Source organism: Erigeron canadensis, unplaced genomic scaffold (genome assembly GCF_010389155.1).
Source record: "Erigeron canadensis isolate Cc75 unplaced genomic scaffold, C_canadensis_v1 Conyza_canadensis_unscaffolded:40, whole genome shotgun sequence".
NCBI classification, from domain to species: Eukaryota; Viridiplantae; Streptophyta; class Magnoliopsida; order Asterales; family Asteraceae; genus Erigeron; species Erigeron canadensis.
The window spans coordinates 1-15,304 of record NW_025215783.1 but is presented as its reverse complement, the minus strand read 5'-3'; the positions used below and the strand labels follow the sequence as shown (position 1 = coordinate 15,304).

Genomic DNA, 15,304 nt, shown 5'->3' with positions numbered 1-15,304 from the left:
TTTGCTTGAATGCTTTTTTGTATAGGATTTGAATAATTCATTTTCTCCATCACTCTTTTTCTCAAACTATATTTCACACTGACTCTCCCTCAAACTCCGAGGCAGGTGCTGTTTTCCCCCATGCGTTCTACCCCTGCTACGTCTCACACTTTTATTACACTACTTTATGGAATATCAACCCCTGTTTAAAAATGTTGTTAACAATCAATATCAACAATTGTAAGAGACCCACAAAGGTAAGGTTCCTTGTACATTTTATTAGTTTCTTCCAAGTCTTTCGTGTATAATACCTCCAAATTTTCTTCCAAACCAGCCTTTTATATTAGTTCTTGTCGTATATTAAGTCCAAGCCTTACAAGTGGTAAAAGAGGTATGTAATTCCATTCCATGTACAAAAGAAGGGGGGGGGGTCAAACAAGATCATTCCATGGGACGATTTATGTGTTCTTTTCCAAAGCTGATAATGCTGGCGTTAGGTAGTTATTTGCTTTGTCGGGTAGATGTGCCACCTACACAGAAACACAAATAAGCATAGGTTTTCTTTCTTGGTAATTATGAACTCATGACTCATACAACCTGAGACTTTTACACTTTTAATTTTTAAACATGTATTCTCCACATCTAACAGGGTTGTACTTGAATAGGACTATGAAGTCAAAATAGTTTCTTTAAACTTAAAATGTCACATAGACGAAAAACTTTTTGATCATGAAAAATTATAACTACTGATGTTACATGTCTTACCAGCTCATACAACTCCTTCCCTGGCTCAGCAACATATTCATAGCATACCTGTTCATTCACATGATCAGGGGTTGAATTATGCAACAAAGACATCTAGGATGAAAGTAAACAATATGTTACTGACATCAAAGCTCTTGTTCCTTGCAGTTGAGTCATGCAACGCTTTTACGCAGATATCAGCCACATCAGCACAGCTGATCCCCTACAAGAAGTAGCCCTGATGCTAAGCTTGGGTAGGTTGTCAATACTTATAATGAACTAATTGATTATCCATCAGTATTCCTACCTGAGATATCCTGTTTCCCTGATCAAAAATGAGAGCTCGTTGTCCTCCAGGTTCTTCCTAATAAACCCAATACCACAAGCAAATTAAACGGCCAAAGCATATCATAGACAGGATGAAACTAAATATGATTATGGTAGTTAAAGCTATTGGTGAAATAAAGGTTAAACATGGTAAAAGTATCAAAGCTACTATGTTTCTTTTTTGGTGGACGGAGAAACTATATATCTGAAGTAGCAAAACATATGAAGCAAGCAAATATAAAAACATGTATTGGAGGTGAATTTTGTCGTTTCACACTATTCATCGATCACACTTCTATAATAATTTTCATCTTAATGGTTATTTTAATATTTCTATTTTAACGCATACTTTTATACATTTTTATCTTGCTGTGGTTGCTATCTCACGAACCTGATGGAAAACTAAATCCAACTAAAAAATTTGGGGCAAACTTATTATGCAAATTGGGTTCAGGTCAAACAAGGTATAGGGTAGTGAATTAGGTATATATAGAACTTATTGATATTGCTCAAATCGGGATCAAGTCAAACGGATGATGTTGGCTGAAGTTGGAATATGTACCACTTGACATGCCAATCTCACTGCCAATGTTAGATATAATTATATAAATGAGAAAGTCAAGGTGCCAAGTGCTTGCCAAGTTAGAGGTATCTATTAATAAGGCAGGGATCTTAATTTATTTAGGCATTGAGTCGGTTTATTTTGGTTCTTTGAACTCATTAAGAGTTTGCCGGAACTCAAATCCAGTTTGAGTTGCTGAAACTTGAATTTAGTTGATTATCTATTATACAATAAGCGTTTCTTAAAAGAAAAGGTAAGTAAGCGGGAACCCCTTAGTCCCGAAAAGAAATTTTTTCTTTATGTCTAAGAACCCTGCAATCCTGACTGCCGGTGAGTACTGTCCCAAGACCCACTGGATAATAGGCAAGAAATCCGTCTGTGACTAAGATTTGAACCTATGCTTAAGTCTTTCCCCAGTGGGCCCTATAGGTGGCCAGCTCACCTAAGTGAGTTAATTTACAATTATCGTTTCTTTTGAGTCATCTGTTGTGTTCTTTCTATTGTCTTATTTAAATTCTGTTTAGTACATATCAAGTCACTTTGCCACCTGTGGTTTTGTGGGTTACGGAAACACTTGCAGCAACACCACACTACTGATGCTACATGGGAGAAAATTAACCAAACTCTTGAATCCAGGGAACAGTGCAAGGCAACAGAATGAGCTGGTAGCATTATTAAGGCCGGTTTTTAGTGGCGACGATGTGTCTAATTGGAACTTCAAAGAGCATAACAAAATTGATGTTAGTGCTGGTGTTCGAAACATGGAAGAGTCTGAAGGTACACAATCAACGGAATCAGAAGAAAGTAGCAAGGAGCCCTTGGAAGAAACCACAAGGTTTTCAAAACTGGTTGCGGTGGAAGATATAAGTGAAGATTGTGGTAATCTAGGAGATGTTCGTGGTAGATGTAATATCCCGAATCTATAATGTTTGACTTTTGACCTTAAGTTAGTCAACCTTAAATACTGTTAAGTTATGTGTTTTAAATAAATTATGTGATTAATATGTATGTGATCAATGAAAGTTAAATAAAGAAGTAAAGTTATGTAAGTTGAGTGTTTGGTAGGTTAATACGTATTCTAAGCCTAGGGGTTAAGTGACAAGTAGGCTTCCCTAATTTCCATTCTACAAAATTTACATCTGTGTAACCCCAAAGCCGGCCTTTCCCTCTCAAAGCAAATCCCCTTCAAATACCTTCATTTCTTGGTGTTTCAATCAAGTTTTTGTTAAGCATCTGGATCCTTGAGTTCATCTACAATTAATATAGATATTCTTTTGATTTATGATATTGTGAGTCATTTATGTGAATTCAATCTGGGTTAAATCACAAAACGTTTATTGATTTAGTGTTATTCGGGTGATCAATTGAGTGATTTATGTTTGTAATGAGTGAAGGATTCAATTGGTGGATTAAAGTCATCGATTGTATCATAAAAAAGGTTAATTTTATGTCTCTGGGTAGGGCTAAGGGTTTGGGATCTAATGACGTTCAGAGCAAGTTTTAAATTAGGTTTCTTGACCGAACCCTGATAGGCGCACATGTGATTCATGCGACGCATATTTTGAATTTTCAAATGCAGATCAACGCATGAAATTCTCTGACTTTGAAAAACATGAAATATGCGATATTTCCTTCATGCAGAGCATATTTTTGTATGTCTTATTCTATGTAGTCAATTTCAGTGGTATACCAGTGGTATTTCGATTTTCGGTCCTCCACTGGTCCAAATTTCTGCCCAAAATTTTGGTACCGAGATTTTCGAAGAAATTTACCGGAATCTCACCGAATATGGTCAAATTTCGGTCCAAGATTCAGTGGTATTTCGGTGGTATACCAGTTTTTCAGGTTTTATTTAGTTTTTTATTTTTTATTTTTGTCCAAACTTAAAATACAACATAAGAAACACTAATTTTTGCAAGTATTAACACTAATCTATCAAGTATTGACACTTTTAAGCTTGACTTTTGGTATTTTGATTAAGTATTTAATTGATATAACAGTATAACTGTGATTTTTTTGGTATATATATAATTATATATAATATTTACCATGATATTAAAATTACATAAAAAAAACCACCGAAATTATCCATATTTCATATACCAGTCACTTAGCAGCGCTTTAAGTTAGTAGTTAGTTACAACTCATTGTAGGTTGTAGGGTACAACAAATCAGTTTTTATAAGTTAAAAACCCCCAAATAAATGTAATAAATGCTTGAATGTTTATGGGAATGTATGGGAGGTTGCTATGGGTTATATATGATTACTATTGATGATGAATGGTATGTATGCATGATATGAAGGTATGATGAAACATACATGTTATGAAATGATAAAATGTTTGTTATATGATTTTTTGCATGGCTTGAACACCTAGTCAATAGACACGTGAATAGGAATGTCATCACACATTCACGAAGGCCCTGAAGTAAAGAATGCTATATGTGATTAGTTTGCGTTAAGCTTAACCCATGTTTGTTCCAAAGAGCTAGTGTGTACGTGGTCACGTAGTTTGGGAATAATGATACTTCTCGTTATATACTTACGTTTCAGTATTATGTGTGGATTAACTAACCAACAATGCATAAAGGCATAAACAGTTTATTCAAGTGTGCAAACTCCATGTAACGTCTATGATTGCATATACAGAAACCCCACATCCCTAAGAAAGTGGCATAAGTCACTTAGCCTACGTCTAGGCAAAGTAATAAAGTAAAGAAAGATAAGTAAGTAAACTTTAGATATTATGTTTAGCCGTTTGTTTTGACTACTTCATTTACGACTTATGTTGCATTTAATAATGTTGGCATTTATATTGGTGCTAAACTTTGATTATCTTTTATTATTGTGATGGTAGTATGGTACGATTTAGTAACACCATTTTATTGTAAGGTACCACCCGTTACGGATGGAGCATATTTTATATGATTGTTTTTCCACAAAGTTAGACGCTATTAGGGAAAGTTTTCAAAAATCTAGGTTTTTAAACGACAGGTGTTATAGTAGCCCTGTTAGCAGAACAAATATGATTTTGTGCGATTAGCAAAGGCGTCGGAAGAGAAGTTGATTATGAGGATGAATATCCATGGGATCCTGGAATTACTTTAGAAGCGTGAGTAAAAATGTAAGACAAGTGTGGGTGCGACAAGTTTATGATCGCAACTTCTAATACGGTTTTTTTTGGGATTTTAGGTTGGTTTGACAAGCATATAAACTCTCATGTGGTCATTCTAAACAAAAATGTAAGACAACTATATAAACCTTCTTGGTGATTAAGCAAGTAGGCGTTGGATAGTAGTGAATTTGGTGTTTCAATCCAAGTGTCTATCAAAATTCGATCTAGAAAGTATAAAACCTAAACATTCTAGTCCTACACGCATTGCTAATATTGGTTTCTTTCAGGCAATATTCTGTTGAGTTTTCTTCATTAATAACAATTTAGGATTTTGTCATTTAATTTGTTTCCTGGTATAGCATTTTATTTATGTATTGATACCTTACACCTTGATCAATAGAAAATACTGAGATATAGATATTCATTCTCTCTCTATTCACATAACCAACCTAGAATTGTCAGCCCGAACTGCTACTTTTGTTTCTTATATTGTTTAAACTGGTATAAAGGATAATATGCCATCCCTACTCTCTTCCCATTCCATATGAAAGAACCCATAAAATAAAAGACAATTTGATAATGACTTGAGTGATTGGTCAGATTGGAACTAGCTTATACTCCAAAAATGCACCACCAAACTCATTAATACTAGATAAACGGTGATGAACTCACCATCAACGGACCAGGACGAATTATAGTGTACCCAAGGCCTGATCTTCTCAGTGAATCCTCTCCGGCCTATAACGAACTCAACTTACAAGTAAGTTAGCACAACACAATACGAACATAACAATATACCAAATAATAACAGACCTTCTTGGCTCTCAAAACCTGCTCCCTTCTGCTACTTTCAATTCCCGACCCTGTACACGAGACTAAGATGAAGTCTGTTTCTTGTCCCGTCTGCAATACAGGTTATTATCCAAATTAAAAAACCCGAATGAATAACTTACAAGATAGGGATGTCTGATGGAAACCTATCACAAAACAAATTTGCATGATCATAAAGAAAATAAGACCTGAATGGCTTTATTTTATGTAAACACTGTACGAACATGGACAAAACTCGTTGCCTTGCCAATTCCCGATAACCTACTTACGAGAGGTAAGATGGACTTATTCAATTAATTCAAGGATAATATTCTCAATTTCACATAATCCTACACTTATGGGTATTAAAAAATCTAATCAACAATAAACCCTAGCTACCATGGGCGAGGTGGGACAAACAAAATGTGTGTCTAGTTTCGAATGCAACTCTCTATCTAATTGTTACTAAAGTACTGGTTATAGCAAAAAAAAAAAAAAATTCTCTAAATGCCTAGAGTTGTGAATATTAACAAAACATAATGCGGGATATGATGATAAATCTTCAAAATTTCACAACCCCATAGGATCCAAAATCATAGAATAACTTCTTGAAGTTCGTTTGTGAAAAATTTGAAAGGAGGATAACACTCGCATAAAGGTGGAGGTCCGAGGTCAAAGGTTCAAATCTAGGAGCCACCCCTTACAAAGGAGTGTTACCTGGTTTGTGGAAAGGGCGCAGCGGGCTAAAACTTGTGCATTAGAGACCCACAAAAGGAGGAGTAAATAACATGGTCTAAAGAAAAAGACATACCAATGAAATATATGGATATGATAAGAAATGGAAAAGGGGAAGACCCAGCTCTTTTAGAGAAATAAGAGCTTAGAGAAACTTCAAGAACTACTTACAGGTAATGCTTTTATATATTCCAATATCATTTGGAAGCTTCTCATGTCCTGGTTCGTTCCAACAGGTCCTTCAGCAGGTCTCTGTCAAAAAGAAAAGATAACTAGACCATCAGTATTCGTAGCATAATCTCAGTTCATCCAAACGATTTGATCACTATGATTCTAATTTTACCCTGAACTTTCTTAATTATAATTCCAATATTAAACATTCATCTAGTTAAGGAAAATTAAAAAAAGAAGTTAATATCTAAAACATCATATCCAAAATGAAAATATTTAGGGGATGTGATGCGGGCCCAAGTATTGAAGAGAAGACTATGATATATTTAGAAGCCCAAGATAGAGCTTCTAAAGGTGCCTCACTAAAATGGGCATAACTTTTGCTACAGGACTCCGTTTTTGACGTACGATCCGTCAAAAAGACTGTTTATACCAAACAACAGAATATATTCTCTTTCTAGATACTCATTCTCTTTCCCATTATTTTCATTCTCTATTACAAATCTGTTCTCTAATCTCTATGATTCCCTCCTACTAAACATCCCCCTAGGGTTTGTGTGAAAGAAGTATTTATATACGACATATACATAAAGATTATAAACGAACATATACAAACAAATGTTTATGAACGTTCACAAAAAGATTATCAAATGAACATATACAAACGAACGAGAACCTTATTCATGTTGTTCATTTAACTAAACAAACGAATTTTTGTGTTCATGTTCGTTCATTTAACTAAATGAAAGAACGCAGAACGAACTTCCCGCTCAACGGTACATGGACTGTTCGTTGAAGGTTCAGTTCGTTTACAGCCCTACAAGGCACATGGTTTTAGTGGGCTTCGCATGGATATCAAAAAACCCCAATAGTGCTTTCAGACCTAGAAGCACCTAAATCTACACTTTTTCCCAAAGTTTCATGGTATGACAAAAATTTTATACCGTTGTTGTAGCTACAAATCACCCATCACCTTCGTTATTATAGATGGTGATTATTACACTAAGTCTCCATTCCTCAAGACCTCAACGTGCTTATCAAGGTCTTGCTGAAAAGGTTTGTCAACAAACTTGGCCATTTCCTATACACCACAACACCTTTAACTAAAGACTACTTAGAAGAAGGATGATTCTAATAGAGGAACAATAGTACTAAATTGATCTTTAGCGTGTTAGGAATCAGATTCAGCAAAAGTAATAACAAGTATAGAACACGAGAATATAATGTGGTATCTCACACCATGTATGTCAACTGATCTACGACTACAACTAGGGATTTTTATTGCTCGGTACAAAATTACAATGCAAAGGCTAGGATATATATATATATATAGATAATAGTCTAGAGTTTCTTGTTTGGTGAGTAAGGAAACCTACTATGGGCCCCTAAACACTTAGCTAAAACCGGCCCTAGGCTAATAAGCCTAAGGCCTTAACAAAACCCGACAATCTCCCACTTGAAGGCCTTGCGAGAAAACAAGTCACCAATCAAGCACGCAACAATCCAAGTCTTCATAAATCGTAATCCTAAAACACACGGAACATTGGAACAAAAGTACAGGTTTAGCTCAACAAAGAAGCCAAACTTCAAACCATAGTACACCTAGTTGCAACGGATCCCACTCATGAGTAAACAGAGGGCCCCGTTGGAGCCTCATATCGCTCCAACATGCTCACAGGAGACCCCGACTTTACATCCTCAATCCTAACTAATTCTCGTAGACTCGAACCATTAGATATAGGGACTCTCAAAGGAACACTCTCCAATAATCGTAAACTAATGGTAGACATACATTTTCATTTGTCTAACTAACTTCATCAAGTAAAAATCTTAGAGATAAGCGGTTGCAAGCGTTGTGATTTGTGAACATATATGTGCATTCTATAATATATCTTTTCTTATCATATAAACGCATGCATATCTTAACTCCTTATTACCATCATAACTTTTGAATTCATATACCAAATGTAAGAATGAGATAACTTTTATAATATGTAGGATATCATGGCTTTTATGAGTCATCTGACATTGAATGGAAAATAAACCTGTCTTCTAGGTTCGAAGCGTATGGTCAGGGTGTGTATATGGAATGGATCCAATGGTGGATCAGCGGGATTCACTGCCCGAAACGAACTAAACGGTACTCTTACCTGGCAAGACAAAATTGAGAAAATGTGAGAGTTAAGATTCCCACATGTGAAAAGCAAAAAAGTTTAAAAACGTTGTTAATTGGTCTTGAACCCTAACATAGAATTCATACTAGTGAAGGATAAAAAAAAAACTCACCCTGCAAAACCCTACTTTTGTACTAATTCTAGAAAAGTACAGATTGCTCTGGCTTGTGTCTGCTGAAGAAGCGGACTCAACAATTAAGACATATGACCTTCCATTCCCTCCTATAGAAAGCACGAGACCTTCATACCTGAAGTTGGAAGACTAGATTTACAAATGCAACAGTACAAAATTTGGAAGATATATATTATGCAAATAGAATCTAGTAAGAGGCCCGGACCCAGCTATTTAAGAACTACCTGTCCAATGTGCTGCCAAGAGGAAGTGATAGTTTAGTTGACAGTTCCACATATCCTCCACGTGTAAAAACATAACCTGTTTATATTGTAAAATGTTAGGGTTGCGAACAAACTGCTGAATACTTATAACATCAATCGTTTATATGCGGAAAACATATATACTCAGCTAGAAAATGTTATGGGCCTAAAGTACCATTTAAAACAGACGAGCTATGTAAAGTGAACGTCACATTTTAAAGAGAGAAATATTATACAGAGGATCCATAGATAGAGATAAATATATAGTTGTAGGTTACTATGTGGCGTGTGTGAAGCACTAATAGGCAGCTTAAATGTTACTAAAATAGAGTGTCTATAGGAAAACATATAGCTTAACGATTTCTTTTCCTATAGACATTGTATGCTAGTGTTAAACAAGTTGTATGATAGTTATTGTCAGTGTTAACTAAGTTATATGTTAAAACTAAGTTGTATGTTAATATTAACATACAACTTATAATAGTTATTGTCAATGTTAACTAAGTTATGTGTTAATACTAACTTGTATGTTAATATTAACATATAGCTTAGGTTTTTTTTTTTTTTGAAGGTGAATTTTGCTGGAAACTTCGTGTCCGATTCGACAACGGAAGGTCTAGCATAAGTTGTGTTAATCAGGTCCGCGCTAAATAGCTCCCTCGAACTCTCGAAGTAGAAATGTGATATGATCCCACATCGGCCAAGTATGGGATTGGTTGGTGGTTTATAAGCCTAGGTGTCCCCTCCTCCTTTGAGCTAGCTCTTGGGAGTGAGTTCTACACCTAGCTTAGGGCATGATGCGAGCCTATTATGGGATGGGTTCGCATCAATTGGTATCAGAGCCATCCTTACCTTTTGATGTTCCAACGCTCGGAGTGGTGGCCTATGGAGTGGTGGCTTGGACCCAGGAAAAGGGTGCCAACCGTGACCAACATAGCCGTGACCAACGAGGACGTTGGCTTTTCAAAGGGTGGGGTATTGATATGATCCCACATCGACCAAGTATGGGATTGGTTGGTGGTTTATAAGCCTAGGTGTCCCCTCCTCCTATGAGCTAGCTTTTGGGAGTGAGTTCTACACCTAGCTTAGGGCATGATGCGAGCCTATTATGGGATGGGTTCGCATCAAAATGCCTATTTCAAATACCTGATGGGGGAAAAAACCCCTACTAATCCACCCAAAGGCACGACAATTGATAGGGGTAAGCCCTGCCCCTTAGACTTAAACCTGAATATACCTAAGCCAATTCCTCATAAAGGGACTTAATTCCAATGTCCTCCTCAAGGCTTGAACACAATACCTCATGCAAGGGGATGACCTTTCAACCATTGAGCTAAAACTCAAGGACAACATACAGCTTAGTTAACACATACATTTTAGTGTATGTTACTAACATTTAAGGAGTACTCACACACACCTTAACTATTGCTACATACATCTTCGGAAAATCTACACTTCACTGAATAAGAAACTTCGCACCATAACCTCCCCCTATATGCAAGGTTTCTTATTATGAAGTGTAGATTTTCCTAAGATGTATGTAGCAATAGTTAAGGTGTGTATATGGATATATATGGGAAAAGTGAGTGTGGGGTTGTCACACACCTAAGTTGGGTGAAAAACCTCTCACATATTAATATTTTAATATTAATAAATAAATGATGGGTCCCCTGATTTTTATGGAATAAAAAATCAAGATGTGAGAGGTTTTTCACCCAAGTTGGGTGTGGGACAACCCCACCTTCACTTCCCCCTATATATATATATATATATATGTGGAAAATAATGAATATGGTGTTGTCATACACCCAACTTGGGTGAAAAACTCCTTATACTATTTTATTTTATTTTTGTATGGGGCCTCCATGATTTTATGTGTTAAAGAAATTAGTATGCGACAGGTTGTTCAACCAAGTTGAGTCTAAGACAACACTATATTCACTTCTCGATATAATATACATACGTGTGTGTGTATGAGCTTTTCTTATAAAAATCAATTTACACCTCCTTTTTTAACAACTTAATCACACAACCACTTTCTTTCCAACCAAATTAACAAAATACCCTATATCACAATGAACTGTCAAACCATTAACAATAACCAACTTTTTGGAATAGATATCAATGGAAATATATCACTTTTTCACCTAACTATAAAGTCTCTGTTTAACTAAAAAAATTCTCAAAATTTATAATAAACTTTTTTTTCAAACAAATAATAATATCTTTTTTGTTTAACTAAAAAAATTCTCAAAATTTATAATAAACTTTTTTTTCAAACAAATAATAATATCTTTTTTTTTTGTCTTTCAATGATAGTATAAAAAATGTATCAAACCAATATAATAAAGGCAACACTAATAAAAGTTAACGAATAAGTATATAAAAATATCATCTCACGAAATTAAGGATTTATAGACACTACATAGTACTTTATACATAAACAAAATCTTCAATAGTACTTACTAACCATTCAGATGTTTATAAATTGTTGCAATACACTCTCTACACAGAGCTAAAAGGCTAGCATATTTTCAGAATTAACTAACCTGAGAAAATTGCATCTCCACTCTCGCTGAACTCAAATTTAGCATCCATTCCTCCGTCATATTTAGCAGCAACTGCATCCTGAAAATAAGTGCCCTTGCGAACCTCCCATCCGTTCAAGGAATCTGCAGACTTGAACTTTGCAAGTGTAAGTTTGCTTTTGCTGCTTTTTCCAGCTCGCAACTGAGCTAGCTTATTGTTGTAGTCCTGAAACAAGGGCGTGTGTGTGTAAATGAATGAATGAATAAATAAGAGAGGTTATTTGTGTGGTAATGTGAGGAAAATGTGAACCTGGAAGGCTTTGCTGAGGTTGTATACACCCTGATAATCAACTCTGTTGAGATCCACAGTTATAGATGATCTAGCAGTGGCACAATAGATAATCTTGTTGCAGCCTTGTACAGCAACTCTAAGGGTGGCAGGATCCCCGACATCACCGATCACAATCTTAACAGAAGTTGGAAGCATGTCCACAACATCTTGTTCTGCATTCCTTACTAGAGCCTAACAGATCATTATGACTATAAGGTCAACTGTAATTGATTAATTGATTGATGAGATGAAATAGCATTGAAGAAGAAGAAGAAGAAAACAACCTTGACAGAGTATCCCCTGAGCATAAGCTTGCGTACAACAATACGACCAACACGGCTGGTAGCACCGACAACGAGAACAGTAGTGTTCTGAGCCCCAGGGATTGCAAATTCGCACATAGGGCCCCCTTGCTGAATAAGAAGAATATCGTCGTTGGTAAGGGTGGTTCTAGAGATTTGCCCCAATTCTGAAAACTTGCGCCATGCCTCGTCGAATAATTGCCTGGACCGTCTTCCTAATCCAACAGGATTTGCATCAACAAGCCTCTTCTTGATAACAGAGACTGACATCTGATTTTCATCATCATCCTCATCATCAATCTGTTGCTGTTTTTTGTTTTTATCGTTATCATTTCCAAGAGGATCAGGCGACGATGAGGAGGAGGAAGCCACTAGGCGTCGTCGCCGTCTTCTTCTTCTTTGGGGAGGAGGATTATAATAATAACAATAATACGAAGACGAAGAAGCACTACTCCCGCAGAAATTGAAACGTCCACCACCAACTGTTGCTGTGGAGGTCAGTGCAGCAGTTGTCATTTTTCTCTTATTTTTCTATTAAAAGGAAAAAAAAAAATTTAATTTTCCCAGTAATGAAATGAAATTAACAAGAACACTCCCTCCCTCTTCCATTCGTCCATTTGCAACAGCCGCCAGGTCAGCTGATCCCACCCCCAATCACCCATACACAAACTCCAGCCACAAAATACATTCGTCCAACAATTTGCCACGTAGACTAGATATGCTTTATGCTTAACGATATAAATAAAATTATTATTTTATAAAATTTAAAACATTAATTTAATGAAAATAAAATATACCGAGTATGATGATAACTAAATAAAAACGACATTACTTTAAACATACTTATTTGAAAATTAAAATATTTTTGAATACTAAAATATTTCAAAACACATTGTGAGATTGAGTTTCAAACAAATTTTAGTTTTCAAATAATTATATCCTTACTTATATAAGCATTACGCTAATTCATAAAGACAACTTTGCTTATAAAAACATTATGTTTCTAAATAATAATAAGGAGTAAAACATTATGTGGGTTTAGTTTTATTTTTTTATACTTCTTTATAAAAGAAACTGACCCTCCTTAAACTTTTAAAAATTTATTATGTCTAATTTATCTTCCATCTTAATATATTCATATTTTCATTTTTACCGAGTGGGTAAAATACGTTTACAAAAGTTTACTTTATTAAATTTTCTTTGTTCGTAAATATTTTTTATCTTTGTTATTGTTAAAACTATCATACATATAAAAAGTTCCGATTAAGTATTTAATTTAAAATTAACATTGTCACAACATCTCAAACGTTGTCTATTTTTGTCGCTGTAACTTGTGGGTACTCATCATCTAGTACTAAAATGCTTATTCTATAGCTAGATTGGTGCTCGCGTGTTGTTGCGGTAACATTAAAAAAACGATAGTTAAATGTGATGATGATAGATAAGGAAGAAGATGGTCGGGGTGTCGGTGATGATGTACACGGTCACACTGGAAAGTGATAGTATAATAGAAAGTGAGATAAAAAAAATGTAGTGTGAAAGTGAAAGTGTGTTATTTATTTTAAGTTAAGAGCAATTTAGAGATATTGTAAAAAGTGTTTTTTTTTTAAGTTTCGACCTAATTCTCGGTTTATAGATAAGGATGGATGGGGATGACGATAAGACCGAAAGGGGGTGGGTTTATTAAATTAGATGGAGATGGAGAGTATATGGTGGTTAAGGGGAGGATGGATGATTAGTTACAGTGTTGCTGTGGTAACACTCGTATCTGTGTGGCACTTGCTTAAATTAATTATTCAAATCATACCATCATACTCCTCCTTCTCAAGATTATGGAACTCCCTTCCGCTTCCGCTTCTGCTGCCCAATCCAACCATCCCGTTCATACTACCACTAATACATAATAATAATAGGTGAGGTTTCTCTTTTATTTTATTTTATTGATATTAATTATTGATTGGATCGGATGTATCTTTATTCATTCATTCCATTTCCAAGGAAAGGGATCTATTTATTGATTGTAAAGGGAAGGAACTCAACCTACAACTCTTTTCATTTAGAATCAAACCATCGATCTTATACTTACCGATTTTGCTCAAAGCTAACTTCACTTCAAGTGTACGAAAATGCTTTTTTTTACATATCATGTGTAAATAAATAATTGGTGTACTGATGTTGGTGTACGTATCCTATTGAAAGCCATTTACATTTGGATATGTGTGCTGATGTTCAAACCATTAGGCATAATTGATTCTGAAATAGTTGGTTATGAGTTGAGTTGCCTCAGTGTGGGGTGCAGCTATCTGAATTACCTTATAAAGCTTTGACCTTCTTATTTTTCAAAAAGAACTTACTACCCAAATTACCGGTCTCTTTTATTTGTTAATATAATATTCCTACTTAATATACTATAATACTCTAATGAATTATTTACAAAATACATCTCTCGAACCCTTATAATAACTACAATATCTTCTTTTACATCAATTATTTTTATATTAAAGATCACGCCATTATCAACACCGACACCACCACCCGTCGCCGCCGCCACCACCACCACTCGCCGCCACTACCATCACCGCACCGCTACATCACGTGGGCATATGACTAGTATTCATATATATATTAATATATATATATATATATAGGAGAAAGATAAATGTAGTACACATGATATATATATATACACACACACCTTCATACATACACATACATGATACATACATAAAAAGAAAGAAAGAATTAAAGAAAGAACCCTAGAAGAATGAGGATGACATGATAAGAAGAAAGGGTTTCACTTTTTATCTGTTTGTATATTTCTGCCTGCAGATAATGATTCTCATCACATAATGGAGGGCTCATTACGATTTTGATCTTAAACTTCTCATGGATAATTGGAAGATGATGCCGACACCTGGGAGACTGTTGTGAAAGAAGAAATAATTCACTCTCTTACTCTGTAAAGTGTTGCAAACCCAAGGTAGCCGGCCTCCACTCTCTTACTACTTACCGGTGTCTCATTGATTCTTGTCTCTGTTCAGTGGATGATACCGATCAATTAATTGAGAAATTGCGTGCAGGATGGTGGTCCCCTCAAGTATTTGAGTACAACAATCTTAACTGTTGCTCTTCTGAGACACTTAGAGACTT

At 35.3% G+C, this 15,304-nt stretch overlaps 1 protein-coding gene across 3 annotated transcripts; it reads right to left on the bottom strand.

The window, feature by feature from the left end:
• Positions 1–225: 225 nt before the first annotated feature.
• Positions 226–12,739, bottom strand: LOC122584564 (protein HIGH CHLOROPHYLL FLUORESCENCE PHENOTYPE 173, chloroplastic-like). Of its 3 annotated transcripts, XM_043756649.1 has the most exons (13): positions 12,137–12,727; positions 11,832–12,044; positions 11,543–11,747; positions 8,976–9,051; positions 8,731–8,866; positions 8,490–8,594; positions 6,445–6,525; positions 5,542–5,631; positions 5,401–5,466; positions 1,031–1,087; positions 869–946; positions 745–792; positions 226–509 (listed from the first exon to the last, which is right to left on the bottom strand). In XM_043756649.1, the coding sequence occupies exons 1-13, from the start codon at positions 12,668–12,670 to the stop codon at positions 438–440; spliced, it is 1,761 nt and encodes a 586-aa protein (XP_043612584.1). In that variant the 5' UTR covers positions 12,671–12,727; the 3' UTR covers positions 226–437. The 3 variants fall into 3 exon arrangements, with proteins under 3 accessions (XP_043612584.1, XP_043612585.1, XP_043612586.1); XM_043756650.1 differs by lacking the exon at positions 6,445–6,525 and having other exon boundaries at positions 12,137–12,728; XM_043756651.1 differs by lacking the exons at positions 226–509; positions 745–792; positions 869–946; positions 1,031–1,087; positions 5,401–5,466 and adding an exon at positions 5,748–5,820 and having other exon boundaries at positions 5,543–5,631; positions 12,137–12,739.
• Between the last annotated feature and the right edge of the window lie 2,565 nt (positions 12,740–15,304).